This window comes from Colletotrichum spaethianum (genome assembly GCF_022836535.1).
Source record: "Colletotrichum spaethianum MAFF 239500 DNA, contig27, whole genome shotgun sequence".
NCBI classification, from domain to species: Eukaryota; Fungi; Ascomycota; class Sordariomycetes; order Glomerellales; family Glomerellaceae; genus Colletotrichum; species Colletotrichum spaethianum.
The window spans coordinates 143128-158584 of NW_026054797.1; the positions used below are offsets into that span (position 1 = coordinate 143128).

The 15457-nt window shown below is 46.4% G+C and overlaps 3 protein-coding genes across 3 annotated transcripts; all 3 read left to right on the forward strand.

Moving 5' to 3' along the window:
- Positions 1-173: 173 nt before the first annotated feature.
- ColSpa_09211 (uncharacterized protein) lies at positions 174-596 on the forward strand (the record flags this gene model as incomplete). The annotated part of the gene is made up of 1 exon (XM_049275423.1): positions 174-596. The coding sequence occupies one exon, from the start codon at positions 174-176 to the stop codon at positions 594-596; it is 423 nt and encodes a 140-aa protein (XP_049131380.1).
- A 2393-nt stretch (positions 597-2989) lies between these two features.
- On the forward strand, positions 2990-3460 carry ColSpa_09212 (uncharacterized protein; the record flags this gene model as incomplete). Its single annotated transcript, XM_049275424.1, has 3 exons — positions 2990-3081; positions 3182-3376; positions 3436-3460. The coding sequence occupies 3 exons, from the start codon at positions 2990-2992 to the stop codon at positions 3458-3460; spliced, it is 312 nt and encodes a 103-aa protein (XP_049131381.1).
- A 4764-nt stretch (positions 3461-8224) lies between these two features.
- Positions 8225-8671, forward strand: ColSpa_09213 (uncharacterized protein; the record flags this gene model as incomplete). Its single annotated transcript, XM_049275425.1, has 1 exon — positions 8225-8671. One exon carries the CDS (start codon positions 8225-8227, stop codon positions 8669-8671), a length of 447 nt encoding a protein of 148 aa, XP_049131382.1.
- Between the last annotated feature and the right edge of the window lie 6786 nt (positions 8672-15457).

The following is a 15457-nucleotide window of genomic DNA, read 5'->3' on the forward strand; positions in this document are numbered from 1 at the left end:
AAAGACTCGTCTGGAAATATTAAGTGGTGGTTACTTCAAAGATTCTCTCGTAATCCAAAGCAAATTTTGTCACCTCCATGTTTTCACTATTCAACCATATCATCTCCGGCATCAAACACATTAAAACAAAATTCAAGAAGCCCAGGGCCGGCCCCAGAACTAGACCAGTACCCATGCCCATCCAGAAGTCCACTGCTGTAGAACCCAGGCCTAAGATTCAAAAGCTCAAGGAGGCAATCGACCTGCGCATTGGAGGAGCACACGTCCCGTTCGAGGTGATTAAAGTCAGGGACAAGGATGGGTGCAAGCTCGTGCATGTCTACGCCCACATACCGGCCGAGGACGGCGATTCAGACTCGTCTGATACCGAATCCGATTCCAGAACAAGAATCGAGATTTCACTGGTTACGGATAAGTGGTGGAAGGACGTCGCCGGCGAAATCATATACGTCGCCGATGGCAACTGCGACGACGGCGGCAAGGTCATTTCTGTGCTCCTTTGTCTGGTTGATCCGGAAGACGAGGTGGAGCAGGATGAAGAGGAGTTTGTCAAGGCCTTTTACGAGCTTGAGCCGGAAAATGCCGATTTCTTGTAATATTTCAGAGAATGAGCTTCTGTCTGCTTGTTGCTGGATACCCGTGGTCGAAAGGTGGTCCATTCACAGGGACGTCGGATCTCCCGTTGGGCACCACACCCTGGGTTCTGCTGTGCCAAAACAACCAAGCTAATCGCGTTAGCTAGCGTCAGTGTCGAGTGCCGAGGTATGAATGTATGGTGGGCTTGTCGAAGTACCGTATGGTTTACCACTAAGCCGTAAGTAATACCCAACGGATTCGTGGTCATAGGGGAGGTTGTAATACTGTGCCAAGAATGTTTTGGTTGAAATGAGCCCGGGTATAGAAAAAACTTCATGTGTGCAAGGGTAGCGATGGCTTGGGAGCCAGTAAAGGCTTGAGCTCTGGCGCTGCTACTAGTATTGGCATTTGCGTCAGTGCCGTGGTGATTTTGGTCGGCCTTTTGGGATTTCAGTTTTCAAGACAGAAGATAGGAAAGATATGTGGTAGCTTCGAAGGAGGAAGGAGCACAGTCAAGAGTGTGTCTGGTAGAGTTGCCTGTGGAAATGAAGTAAAACTTTGTGAGGTACGGAATGGCTTGGATATCAAAGCCTATACTTACGATTCGAAAGAAAACACCTTTTACCATTCGGTATATACGTGTAGGTTTTGCTTGCAGCGTCATGCCGCATCAGTCAGGCGCTCAAATGGGCTGTCTATCAGCCTAGCCATGTTCAGATCGTTGCTATTGCTGAAATACCTACTTCTTCCAATATGTCGTGCGATCAATGTACAGGAGATGCCTTAGTAGCTCAGTGGAATTAATGGTCAAGTTGATCAAATGTCTCGCATCCCGCGGAAGTCCGCTTTTTGGGAAGTCGTACAGCGCTTCCAGGTGAGCCCATCTGAGAACTGCGTTGTTATATTCTCCATCAAGCAGTTTCAAAATACGCGAATGCCTTCTCGGCTAGCCGAACTTACTACAGATAGCATCAAGCGGGCACCAAAGAGAGTCAACGCTGTACAACGGGACACAGATACAGTCACAAGCCCCTTGTTCTGGGTGGCATGGTCTCAAACATCCAGTCTTGAGTTGCAAAGGGCCATGAACGGCTTTGGACACATGAATCAATCTTCTTGGTAGCTACCGCTACGAATCCATGTAGTATGTAGCGTTTTGAGAAGTATGGTTGAGTGAGAGTTAATAGTATCAGTCCGGCGTTCTTTGGTATGCGAACACCGCGCGTTGAATCGTGGATCGGCGAAGGTTTTATAGGTTCCGCTAAGCCACTCGTGCCAAGTGATGTGTCTTATGACCGTAGTTGAATTTAGCGAGAGAATTCACAAGGGTCAATTGTGAGTAGCAGTTAAACATGCCCTTTTCCCTTTTGTCCAATTCCGAGTTGGATACAATTCATTTGAGAGCGGGCTGCACTGGTCTTTCCTTGACGCCTGGTGATTGGATAGACGGTTCAGCTAGATGCCAGCCAACTTGTGAGTTCAACAACAAAATAAATTGAAAACATAAGAGAGGGTAGTATTGAACAGCTAAAAATAGAATTTGTCTAGGGATCGTGGCAGTAAGTGTGAAGTGTGGATGTTGGTTTCGAATTGGCCGTCAAGCGGGTGACGTTGCCGGAAAGACTCATGAGCAAGATCCTGTGTGGACAAATGCCTAAAATGCCTATTCATGGGAAAAGATAGAGGATAGTCCTCGGTCTTCCTCAAAACCCCGATTGCGGACCCCGATTGATATTGAGTCATGCCGTCTTTCCCCTTTCAATTGTCGTGGGCCTATCGGGCGACTTTTACAATCGTGAACCAAACGAGTACGGAGCCTTCCAAAGTTGAAAAGATTGGAGAAACAATCAATTGATGTATTTCACGTCATAAAATTTTATGGAGATTGGTAACTCCGGCCATCTACTTTAAGTTGTAAGTTCAACGCTGTTGAGCCGGTTACATCTTGGCAAAACAAGGATATGGTTTCGATCGACACGAGGTATTCTATTTTACTCTGCTGTTTTTCTCCACAGGAAGTGGCAGTGAGAACTTGCCGCGCGCAAACGAACTGATTAGAGTTTATGGTAGGATGAACCATAGCTTAAGATTTTTTTGCACTCGGATTCCCCGGAGAATGGAGATTGGTTACTTATGCATTCGGGAAAACTTCGACGTAGAATCTGGCATCAATATAATATGCACTGGAGGGGCACACTCACTCCACACCGATTTCGTAAGCAAAAGTAAATTCAGAGGGATCGACGAATACAAAGATTTTGGTTCGGCGCAGCTTTGTATAAGAACCGGCAGCACCGGTGCTATCCTTGGGTGATTAGTCGTTTCAGCATTAACAAACAAGCCACTCGTTTTTAAGGACTACTCAGCACTTTGTACAATCCAGTCTTTGAAATCAATTTCTATAATCTTCAAGATGCGCTCATTTACCGCCATTGCTGCTGCCCTCCTGGTAGTCGGAGTTCAAGCTGCTCCTACCCTCGAGAGCCGCCAGATCATCTACGGGTGGTAAGCACTCCCTTCCACCACCAGAGAGACTACTACTAGCCGTGACTATCGATTCATCTTTTGTATCAATTCATAACTGTAAAGACTAACTTTGTCGAAGCTACTTCACCGGCGATGGCATCGTCAACCAGTACGTCAGCGTTGGCCACGATATTGACGTCACTGGTGCTACCGACAAGACTTGGACCCTTGATTGCGGCACCACCTCAGAACAGCTTGTCCCGAACGTCTTCGCCAAGTGCACCGTCAATGGAAAGCAGCCTTTCAATGTTACTGCCAATGCGAATGACAAGAAGTACGTGAAGAAGGTCGAATATGCAACGATATCAAGACTAACTATTGGCTTTCTCGCAGCGCCATCAACTGCCCCATTTATTAATTCAGGGTCCGTATTGTTTTGTGGTCTTAGGCAAGATAGCCGAATTAATCGACTGTGTCAATAAATAGATACCTAATTGCAGTCACTTGAGACGTCTGACTGGATTCAATACCGACTTGCCTATTCGACGATTGCTGCATAATCAACTAATTTGATGTCCTGCTCCCCGGAACCCATCAAACTCTATGTGGGTTGTGAAAGCAGCCAATTGATCTTTCTATCATGTCTCTTATGTTTTACTCTCAACTCGATTCAGTGACACTGTGATCCGTTTCTAGATGCGCCTTTATACCGTCCGACGGGTCGAGATATTTCCCTACGCGTGCGATGAGAACCGACCGAAATCGACCTTTGCTGTGTTTAGGTTAGTGGTGATCTTGGTTTGGAACAAATTAAAAAGATGCTCGTCGAGGTTAATGGCAAGAGCCGAGTACTTACACATGCTTTACTTGTTCACGCAGTGCTATCGGTAGCCGAATTTGGCATCCGACATTCAGTCTATCATCTATGTGACCGAATACCTCTGGGAGAGTCATTCAAGGCAAGGCGGAGGAAATATAGCACAGCTTGGTGGAGGTCTCAGCCTAAGTGTTCGAGAGGAATGCCTATATCACGCTATCGTGCTGGTCGAAGCCTGCGTAGGTGTATTGCTTGAGGGTCGGAGAACGAAGCAAGGGGTTTCCCTTGATTCGAACTCCGACTGTACCATGGCCCTGCTTTTCCACCGGCGATGTTGATGACTGTGGAAAATGCGCGCTGGTATATTTAGATGCATGTTTTCTGTTGAGTCCAGACAGTCGACCTGTTCGTCTTGTTAATCAGAGTACCTCTCAACTCATAGGTTGCTGTGTTCTAGAACCTCTTTGTTGCGACTACGTTCTCAACCGTTTTATGAAAGGATTCCATTTGGGACCGCTAGTAACATCAGTTTTGATTCTTATTTGCTTTGTGTGATATCACAGTTCAGACGTTAATGGTTATTAACTTGATTCATGACGTCAGTTATATTGAGGATATGCCGTGTCCTGCGTTTAAAAGCCTTCTTTGTGGCCCTATCAATGTATTGATATTATTCCATCGATCAACTGTGTAGTTTCGTATTTGTATTCAATATTCTAGGACTTTCCTATCTTCACAGTAAGAACATACAGTTCCGAGCTCTAGGAACCTACCAGTAGTATGGCAAGATTGGTAAGATTGGTATTTCTTTCCATAAGCGGACGCCAATACATAAATATTGAGAGATCGTGCTAGCCCAGACGTCTCCATTGCTATGTTCCTATGCCTTTGGCGGCCTGGCCTTGGGACGGGCATGGGGAGTCACATCGTCATGATATAGTTGCTAATAGTCGACTGTTACCAGTTATTATCGCGGCCATGCGAAAGAGCTGTGTTGGCTTCTGTTAGGATACCCCGGGCGGAATGCCTCACTAATCTAGTCCCCGGACGAGTGAAAGTGCCGGCTTAACCTAGTGGCGCTCCTGAGCGACAGCATCCCATATCTGATTCAAACCATGATTGAAGTCAATGACGGCCCAGCCATTGCAGGGATATGAAGGATCAAAACGTCTTGCAATTGAAGTACTTGGTACAACATCAAGGGATTCTTGGAGGTAATCACTAACAGCTTATTTGTGCGATGCCACCACAAACTGCATCACAACCCTAAACCTTTCAATGAGAGTTGAGTGGATTCAGCGCCGAAAATCTGTTTAGAAGTCTTTTGAGTGGGTGAACTTAGTGGGGATGAGGTTAATACGATGTATTCGAGCAAGTTGGGTGGCATAATGAGTCGAGCCGGTCCTTTAGGCAAAAGTAACAACTGCGCATATATGCAGAATACTACAGAGAGTGCGAGATTGTTGCATGCTCGTGCAACGAGCACAACATGAAAGTACCGACTTGTCATACCTGACTTGCGTCTACTAATCACTGGTAGTTCTATTACCAACCCTGATTCTGGGCTTTACACTCTTTGAACATAATTTAGAAAGCCCGTAGAGAGTTTGCATAGAGCCTAGCTTCTTGTTTACAGAAACAGTATCAAGGTATGATCTTTCTTAATGAAAATACCTAAACCTAGACTTGCTCAGAACAAACAAGACGGAGCTTGTAATCTCTACCATAAGCCAGAGGGGGCCCTTGGAGACCCATAATCTGACGTGCTCGTCTTATTTAGCCACAAAACTCTTGTAAATGAGCGGAGCGTGTTGATTATGTACTGATTTTGAACGAACTACGATAGAGCAGTGCTGAATGGCGCTACTATTCGTAGAGCAAGAATGCAGTACTGATTGAAGGTGGCTCAAAGCGAACACACTGACCGAACACGATATCTGATCCCTAGATCCCTGGATTTATGCGGTCTTCGGCCCTGTGTTTGCTTTGACAACAACGGCGCAGGGGTATCCTACAACCAGACCTGTGGAGCACATGAACTGTGACACCAACAGCGACTAAAAAATCAGATGTTCTAGTCCAGTTGAAGCAGGAAGTCGATTAATCAAACAGAAGCTTAGCCGTACAAGCATCCGAATGACCACACAGTCCGACAAGACCCAACTGCATTGGGTTTAGCCATTGTTCATCACCGCTAATAAGATGCAAGTCTTCGATTGCCGTTTTAGTCGACAGAACTAAAAACTGCTAGTGAAGCCGAATACAGCCGAGAAAACAGCCTAGAAAACAGCCTATTGGCTACCGTCGTCGGACTCTGTTGACTTGGCTCATGCTGACAGATGCGCAACATATGCGAGGACAGGCTGGATCTTGCAGATAGCTCATCCAATGTGCGGCACGTAAATTTGAAACCAAGGCGGCCGGTATCCTCATGCGGGCGACCCATAATTGCCGGTGGGCATCGCCGCCTCAATGGTAAGTCAAGGACCTTGCCCCCACTCCAACCGTTTCCTGGTACCCGGATACGGAGGTTCGCTTGCTTTTCTTGTTTCCACTCCAACATCGCCGGCTCCGAGCCATCCCCTCCCGATATACGTCACAGAAACTCGTCTGGCTCCGAGGGTTTTCGATGTTGAGGGGATAACATGTGCTCTAAGCTTTTGAGCGTGTATGAGGTATTGACCCAGAAGGGTCTGGTGTATTCTCAGCACGTCACCATTGGCGATACAAGATAACCTATGCCCGCAGCTTGTTTTTCTTACGATTTCTGCTTCTGAAATATTACCACAAGCGCTGTTTTTCAGCATTCGCGATCGAGATCGACGAAGTTCCAAGGGATTCGATTAGCATTGCATCAGCGCCCCCGCATTTTGATTTTTGGATACGCATCGAAGAGAACGGCGCCGCTACCTGCGATTTCCTACAATGATCGTACAGAAGACATGGCCGCAATACATCGCAATACGCGTCCTTATCGTCATGATGAGAGACATAGGCTTATTAGGCTTCACTTATTTCTATGCTGTGTTTGCTCTTGGAGGCGTTAAGGCAATTGCTCATCCAGTCTCTATTTTCATCGAAGTTATTGCTGCTATTGAAATTGTTTTCTACCTATTTTTCTTTCTGCCATACAAATGGTACCTTCAGACATACAAGCCTTACTGGCCTCCACGGATGAGTCGACCACAGCGTGCTCGCTTATTCCACAAGATGCTGAATCTTGTGCCAGACGGCGAGGACTTTATACGAAAGTGGATGTTGAACGCCCACATGGAGGATATCCGGCGAGAAAATTTGAAGGACTGGCTGCTTTGGGCGCTGTTCGAGCACGACAACATGGTTAGCCGACCTACGGCGGAAATTAACAACGAAGTCGAACAATACATTGAAGCCGCAGAAGAGAAATTTGGGATCAAGCTACGTCCAGGTAGAGGAAACGCTGAACCGTTACGGCTTATGTTTGATCCTGTGATTATCCAACATCGCAGCTTGATCTACTATCTGGTGAGTCGAGAGTCTGCTAGTATTTTCTCTTTTTATCCCAAAGTGCATTCAAATGAACTCTACAGACAATCAAAGACGTATTATAGGAGTCTACTGTCTGCTATCTACTATCTATCATGTCTTAGCTGACTGAGCTCTCTTCAGGCAATTGGGTTCTTCGATAACTTAATGGCTTTATATCTCCTAACGCAAGGGTACCATTATTTTAAGCAACCACTTTCAACATTCTTCAAAGTTTTTCCGCTTCGATTTATCAATCTCTTCTCATTCAAACATTCCGCCGCCAATGAGATGTCGTACTGGTACCGTCCACATAAATCTGCCACCAAACGCCCCATAGTCTTCATCCATGGCCTAGGTGTCGGATTGATTCCTTACATGTTTTGGCTTCACACCATACCCAAGGACGTTGGTATCCTTGCCGTCGAAATGCTACCAATCTCATCCCGCGTAACAGCATACCCACTTGCACCAACTCCCGAGCTCTGCGAGATGATTGCAAAGTGCGTTGCGCAGCAACGAGCCTCACAGCCGGCTCCTGGTCCAGGAGAGAGGGGAACATGGGACGATTTCGTTCTCATTGGAAACAGTTACGGAACATTGTTGATGGGGCAGCTATTACAACGAGCAGATTTTGCGCCAAGAGTCGCAGCGACTATCTTGATAGACCCGGTGTCACTTCTACTCCACCTCCCAGATGTAGCCTTCAACTTTACACGCAGAGAGCCAACGCCATCTGTACGTGGACGGACGGGACACGGCAACGAGTGGGAAATTTGGTGGGCCAGCGCAACAGAGGCTGGGACAGCATATACACTTGCACGGAGGCTCTGCTGGCGAGAGTCTCTTATGTGGCGTGAGATGCTGACTCCTAGCTTGCGGAGTGTTGAAGCTGGTTACTATGCCTCGGGATCACCGGAAGAGATTGCCATATTTGGCAACGGCGTTCAAGTAGGAATGCGTAGCACCGTCGTTCTTGGTGGGGAAGATTGCGTCACTACTCCTAAGTTAGTGGCTAGTTACGTGTATTCCGGAGGTGTCGAGTGGTCACTGGATGACCTTGAATCTTGGAAGCGATATCAATGGACTGGAAAAGAGGAGTTGGAGTTGATGTTTATTGACGGGAAGGACCACGGGCAGGGCATCATGGTTCCTTATCCGTACAAGCCAATCCAGAACGTCATCGAGACGTACTGTCGACGAGACGATGGGTTCGAGGCTTTCGGAGACAAATTTATTGGCGGACCTGAAAGCATGTATGGTATGCGAGAACAGACGCCAGAGGTTGTAGAGTTGAAGAGCATGTAAATGTTTGTGATCATCTACACGTCAGAGATTATACTACTTTTGTACATTGGTCCGTGATTGATTGCATTCATACCACCTATTAGATATGTTAGGAAATGTTCTGGCATGCCTCTCACACAAGCACGTTTTCATCGTCGCAGTGATGTTTTATAAGTACTACTGCCGTTGAAGCTGTATGGTCGAAACGCATTTCGCTAAAATCAAACAGTAACAATCTTAGACTTCGGGTGTGTGACTGAGAATCTGCAAAACAAGGAGGTAAATGTCAACCCCCAAGACCTTACTTTCGTGGGTATGATCAGAGTGTGCGTGTTGGAGCTAAGGTTGTGGTTCGTAATAAACAGAACTTGTGCAAAAATCCCCTAAGATACAGGAACTTCAACCTCAATGACACTAGTTGTGTCAGGTGGCTTGTTCCAGAACTTGATAACCTTGAGTCCAACTGAATCAAACAGAGCCAGCCACTGTTTCTGTGTGCGCTCCTGCCCAGCCAAACAGACCATCATTGCGATATCAAACGCAGCAGGGCCTATGAGACTTTTTTCATCGTCCAATACGTGGTCATGGATGAGCAGCCTGCTATAGCCAGGCTTCATTGCGCTTTTCTGCATTTCCAAAATCTTCTGAGCTGAGGCATCAGGCCAGTCATGGATGATATGATGCATAAAGTATGCACGCGCGCCTGTTGATTTGTTTGTCAGTAATGCATACAAGTGCCCGTGCTAGGAGCTTTACTTTTTACTGGCTGCGGCGTGAAGAAACTGTACTCTAGCTTGTTGACAGTTTTCGGGATGATCAATTTGGTGTGTGCATCGGCGATAACTTCTGGAAGATCTTCGAGATAGAGCCGAGAAGCTGCTTCTTGGTAGACAGTATAGAATCTCAAAAGATCTTGGCCGATGCCTCCGCCAATATCGACAAGGAGTGGAAGGTTTGGATCCGATTCGTCCACAAGCTTTTGATGAGGATATATGTCAATCCAGGCTGGCTCTTTGTTTGTCGAGACCTTCTGAAGAACATTAAACGACTCTCCAATCTTTGGGTTTTCCTTCAAATAAGCCCACAAGTTATCAACATGACCGATGAATTTCTTGGATACAGGGTTATTAGGGTCAGTGGGATTCTTATAGCCATTCTCTGCTAAATATTCAGGTACCAGATCGAAGGCATGCCGGCTGAATATGTAACTGTGATTGTGAGAAATAGTTCCCGTTTCCGATGTGGTAATACTGACTAAAAGTCGGTGAGCGTGTCGAACTCTGGATTGGCGAGTTCAACAAAAAACTTGTTTGGCTTGAATTTCCCAACTGGAATCTGCTCAAAGAAACCATTCGCAGCCAAGACATAAAGGAACCGGTCTTCGGCGGTCAGCTCTGCTATCCAGGATCATGTTGATAGTCGGTGGAATAAAACAATCTTACGGAGAAGCTGAGGATCACAGTTTCCAACAAGTTCCGCAAGTTGCGCACTCGTCATAGGAATATTGCCCTTCTCATGCCACTTAACCATCAAATGTAAATCCTTGATGATCTTTAAGCCGGCCGCAACACTGGGCTGTCACGTTTTTGGTCAATATGTATCACCACTGATAGGTCACTTGTAAGGAACTTTACCATATTCATGTGGAGCCTAACGTAGGTCTCCCATGGTGACTCCAATTTGGCAATTGCTTCATGTGTTGCTCGCAGTGCTTCAATTCGGTCTTTCTCAGACATGAACGATGACGCTGTGACATCTTTTACGGCGCACAAGTATTCGTGACCGCGAGTGGGTCTGCTGTTCATAGCATTGGCTGCGCTTGTCCCTGACAACGACATTGTAAGTTAACGAGGAAATGGGATTGAAAAATAGAAATTAGATATGGTGCTTTTCTCAAGGCAGTCGCCGAGAAAAGAAATTCTTTGTAGGTCGTCCCCTTTTTAAATCTTCGGTATAGGGTATGAAATGACAAGTTGGTGCAGTATCTGAGACTATGAGCTGATTCTTGCACTTTAATAACACAAAATAGTCCTAGCCAAAGACCGGACGATATGCATCTTAATCAGGCGAGAAATGTGCATGAGCACCTTATATCAATCCTATATTTTAACTTGCATTGAAGCACATTGCTGAAGTCCTGGCGACGGGAAATACCGTAAGGCTAGTTTGTCTCAAAAAAGGAAGGATTTCCCTCGTTGCGCTGGTCAGTTTCAAGATCGATACTGAGTTATTGATGATCTGAGTTAAAAGTGCGGCCAATGAAAAAGTTCCTTCGGAAAACCTATCTTCATGATTGATGGTTGATTTGGTTCGAACAGTAAAAAATGCATCATCGCTGTCAGAGATACTGACGGGATCACCGGGAATTTAGAGTTCAAGGGTACAGTGAACGGTCTGTTTCGTTGAAACTCTAGTACATCGGCGCGCACCCCCAAGAAAAGTCCGCCGGTTTGGTAGGCGGGCACGCGCCCTCAAGAAAAACCCGCTGGTTTTACTGCTTCTATACCCTACCAAACCGGCGGACTTTTCTTGAGGGCGCGTGATCGGTCAGTTATCAGAAAGGGTTTCAGGGTCTGACAAAGCTCGATTTTAAGGGTATTTGCACAGACTTTGGGCTTACTGAGAACAAACAATCAGATAATATTCGGCTCCAGCAAGAGGCCAAAGCAAAAGTTCCGTTTCCGCCGAGGTCAATATTTCATTCCACGTAGTTCTTCAATTTCACAGGCATAGTAGCACACCTTTGCAGATAAATGACTGCCAATTAGCTAAGGGAAAACTTTGTTCCTCTTAATGATGTTGTAGAGTCATTCTCGTATGTCGCATTCAACCTCAGCTAGCTGACCACCAACCTTTGCTGATACGCTTCAAGAAATAGATGGCTAAAACGCACTTCCAATTAAGTGTTTGCCTTTGCCATATTCTGGCAAGCCATCGGTAAGCAACACAGCTCGCCATCTGCGTAATCATTGCGATGTCTTCCACGGACCTAAAAGTGACCTTCGAAACGCAACGGTTCCAAGAGTCTTCTCGACCCAAACTACTCAGAAGGATATTAAGTTGGTACTCCAATAGTACCAACTAATGCATAATAATTTCACAAAGAGCCTCCGTTATTCTACGTGAGGATCGCCAGCTAGGTTTCTGACGAATGCACGAAATGTCCAGGCAAATCTAGTAATTAAACACTGGGCACAGTCAACCAACGCAACTATATATATCATTCACTTACCATAAGATTGCAACAGAGTGAGTGATGATACAGTAACTTAAACCATCGTAACAAGCTTGACTCGCTCTTGGTAGACTTGTAATTGTTGTCGCGCGGGATATTTAAGGATTTGTCTCACCTCGTAAGGTTTTAAATTATGACACTTATTTGAGGGTTTTCTCCTGTTTCGTCATTTTGTTACAAATGTTTCCTAATTTTCAGTCAAAACAAAACCAGTAGAGCAGACAACTTCGTTCTTCCACGCCTCCGATAAAAAGAGAATAATCACAACACACAAGACTCACAGTAATAGTCATGATCACTTTTTTCTCGGGCATGTTACACTAGGCAGAGTCTTAGATGTGTTGAGCACGCCAGTATACACAAAAGGAAAAGGTGGAAGCGCCGAGACAGCGTGTCATGTGTCAAATCCTGTTCAGTCGAAGTGAACCACTGCAGAAATGTTCTCTCCAAGTTCTTAATCGAATTATTTCAATGAATTGCTTGTTACCATCTTGGATTTTGTAATTTGAATCACAATACGCAATGCATAATAACCATTGGACGAATGAGAGACTACAGGTACTCACTCACTTCATCCAGAGCTAGTGGGGACAAACACTGAAACAGCTCTTAGATTATCTCAGCTCCCAAAGATGAGTTACGTGACAAAAAGCAATTTCCTTTGGTCCAGGTTCCGGGCTCGGATCTAGCATTGCCATTGACCGGCGCCGCCTAGGACCTAAGCTTACTAGTTGATGGGGCCTGCCGGTGGATTTTAGTGTAAGGCGCAATTGACACATTCCCATTTAACCAATCATTGATAAGATAGTGGATCGTTCATTATGCCAAACGCTACTTGAGCGCCATGTGTGTTCGTTCCGGCAGCTGCTCTCCCATTTTTGTGCAGACATCGTGGAAGTCACATCAACCTCCAGCATCAACACGCGAAAGACACATATCAATCACGCATATATCACTACGCTACAACAGCATTCTGTCTGTTTGTGCAGCAATAGGAGTAGTGATATACTCGACCACGACGTTGCCACCACTGAGACAACGACGGGAAGGTTGCAACCGCCTCAGCGTAATTTGTAACTCGGAGCATGGACGACCAACCCGATAACTCCCCTTTGTCGGCGAACCCATTCGTCAATCTCGCCGAGATTTCCTTATCTCATGGTTCACAACCTGACCTTACGTTGGGACCCATGACTAGCGACGACGCCCTGCGCTATGCTACTGTCGAGCCGTCCAGCGGAGAGAACTCTCCATATGTCTTTGACGGTGCCCTGGATTACGTTAGCGGTGGTTTTGGAAGCGATTGGACGACGCCCCTGACATCGTGTGTCAATTGTACTTCCTGGGGTTATCAATGTCAGACTACGCAAGAACGTGAACCCCAGAGTTGCTGTATATCATGCGCATCTCTTGGGTGTGAATGCAGCTTCTTGGAAACTGCACCGAAACTCCCCGACAACAATAGCATCAATGAACTCATGAATAGCAGTCGCTTAATGTCGGTCCATGATCAGCATTCGCCGATAGAAGACGACTCACATCGGTCAAATGATCCTTTCGAACCGAAAACAACATTCGTTACATCAACTCCCCCTCCGCCCAAGATCGGTACTAGATTCTCACGAGATTCAACTCGCATACTACGGCAATGGCTTTACTCGCGTAGCCACCATCCATATCCAAGTGAAGAAGAAAAGAAAATGCTGCAGCATCAAACCGGTCTGAGCAAGGTTCAAATCACTAACTGGCTTATTAACGCCCGTAGGCGCGGAAAAGTGCCAAGCCACCACCGGTCGACGTCTCCATATTCCACAAGCAACGCCGGGACAGGAATCAAGCCTGTAGATATACCTAAAAGGCCAGGAACACCAGCTCCTAGGAGCAGTCCTCGATATCAGAGTTTGAATCCTCTTGAGCGGTGGGTTGATTCGCCACCAGAACACGAACCAGCCACCGTTACCGCTATCGCTCGCGCCGTGGCTTCTAGCCATGCGACCTATTCAGGTACGTCTTTTTACCTAAAGACGGTTTCGAGACCGATTCCGTGACGGTAATAAGTATCTGACCTTTCCATAGCTGCAGACGACAGCTACAATGCCAACTTCACTGATGATGAAAGGTCGCGGTCATTGTACTGCACATCGTCTGCAAGTAGTGCTGGCACCTCTAGCGGAGGTTCTTTTGCTTCTGTCTACTCCCACAACTCAAAAAATTCTGCGAGCTTACCTTTTCCCACGGTTCGCAGTCGGGCACGTCAGAGGAAGCGTCCAAAGCGAACGTCATTAGCCAACCCTCAGAATCAGTACCAATGCACATTCTGTACAGAAACTTTCAGAACCAAACACGACTGGCAACGACATGAGAAGTCTCTACACATGCCCCTTGAGAGATGGGTATGCTCGCCAAACGGACCCCGTGATATCAACCCTGAGACAAACGAAACATGCTGCGTCTTTTGTGGCGAAGTTGGGCCTTCTCAAGCACATCTCGACAGCCATAACCCTTCTGCCTGCCAGGAGAAAACATTTAATCGAAAGGACCACCTCAAACAGCATGTGAGGTTGGTTCACAATTCTGGCCTCCTTGACTGGTCTGCCAAGTCATGGAAAGTTACCGTTCCTGATATTCGATCTCGATGCGGCTTTTGTGGTATATCTCTTGATACCTGGACCATTCGTACTGATCACCTAGCGGACCATTTCAAGATGGGGTCAAATATGGCGGACTGGAGAGGAGACTGGGGGCTTGAGGATGCGTTATTGGACATGGTCGAAAATTGCATCCCACCATGTGAGCGACCTTGCACAGCTATGTTTAGAAGTCAGACTAACTCGTCCGTCAGACCTGATCGAGTACGAACGTTTCTCGCCATTCCCTTACCAAGCCAGTGGCACGCCTCCAGAATCTCCGCGGAACGCATACGAGTTGCTTACGCTAGAGCTGAATCACTTTTTGAGAATCTTCTTCGACAGGACTGGAAATTTGCCGAACAACAAAGAGATCCAGCTTGAGGCTTGCAGAATTGTCTTTGCATCTGAAGTATCGGCATCTGAAACCCACTTGGGTACTAAATATGAATCTTGGTTACGAGACTTAATCACATCGTCGGAGGAGATCACAGAAGAAGCACGATTTGGCCCTATACGCTCCCCTGTTGAGAGCATGATGTCAGTGCTTCAAATTAAAGGGAAACGCAGCCTTTTCGAAAGTTGTCCCTGTGAGGAACAGTTGGATGACTTCGTTGAGGCACGTAGAGGCTCGGGTCCAAATTCTCTCAGTAACCAGCAGTTACAGAACGAGGCCTGCAAGATAATTTCACGTTTAGGTACATCATGGGGACTGTCTGCTGCCGACTTGATTGACAACTGGTTAGTCAATCTAATCAGCTCATCAACAAGGTGGCTCTCCGCATATCGGTCTAGGAGACGCCTTTCGCAAGGTGAAACCATGGTCAGCTTGCCAACACAACAGCAGTCTCTTGGTGGAAATGGAATTTCCATAGGAATGCAAGAGCCCTCGGAAGCTCTCAAATATGAGATCGGGTCGAATATTCCAAATTCACAAGTCAGCTT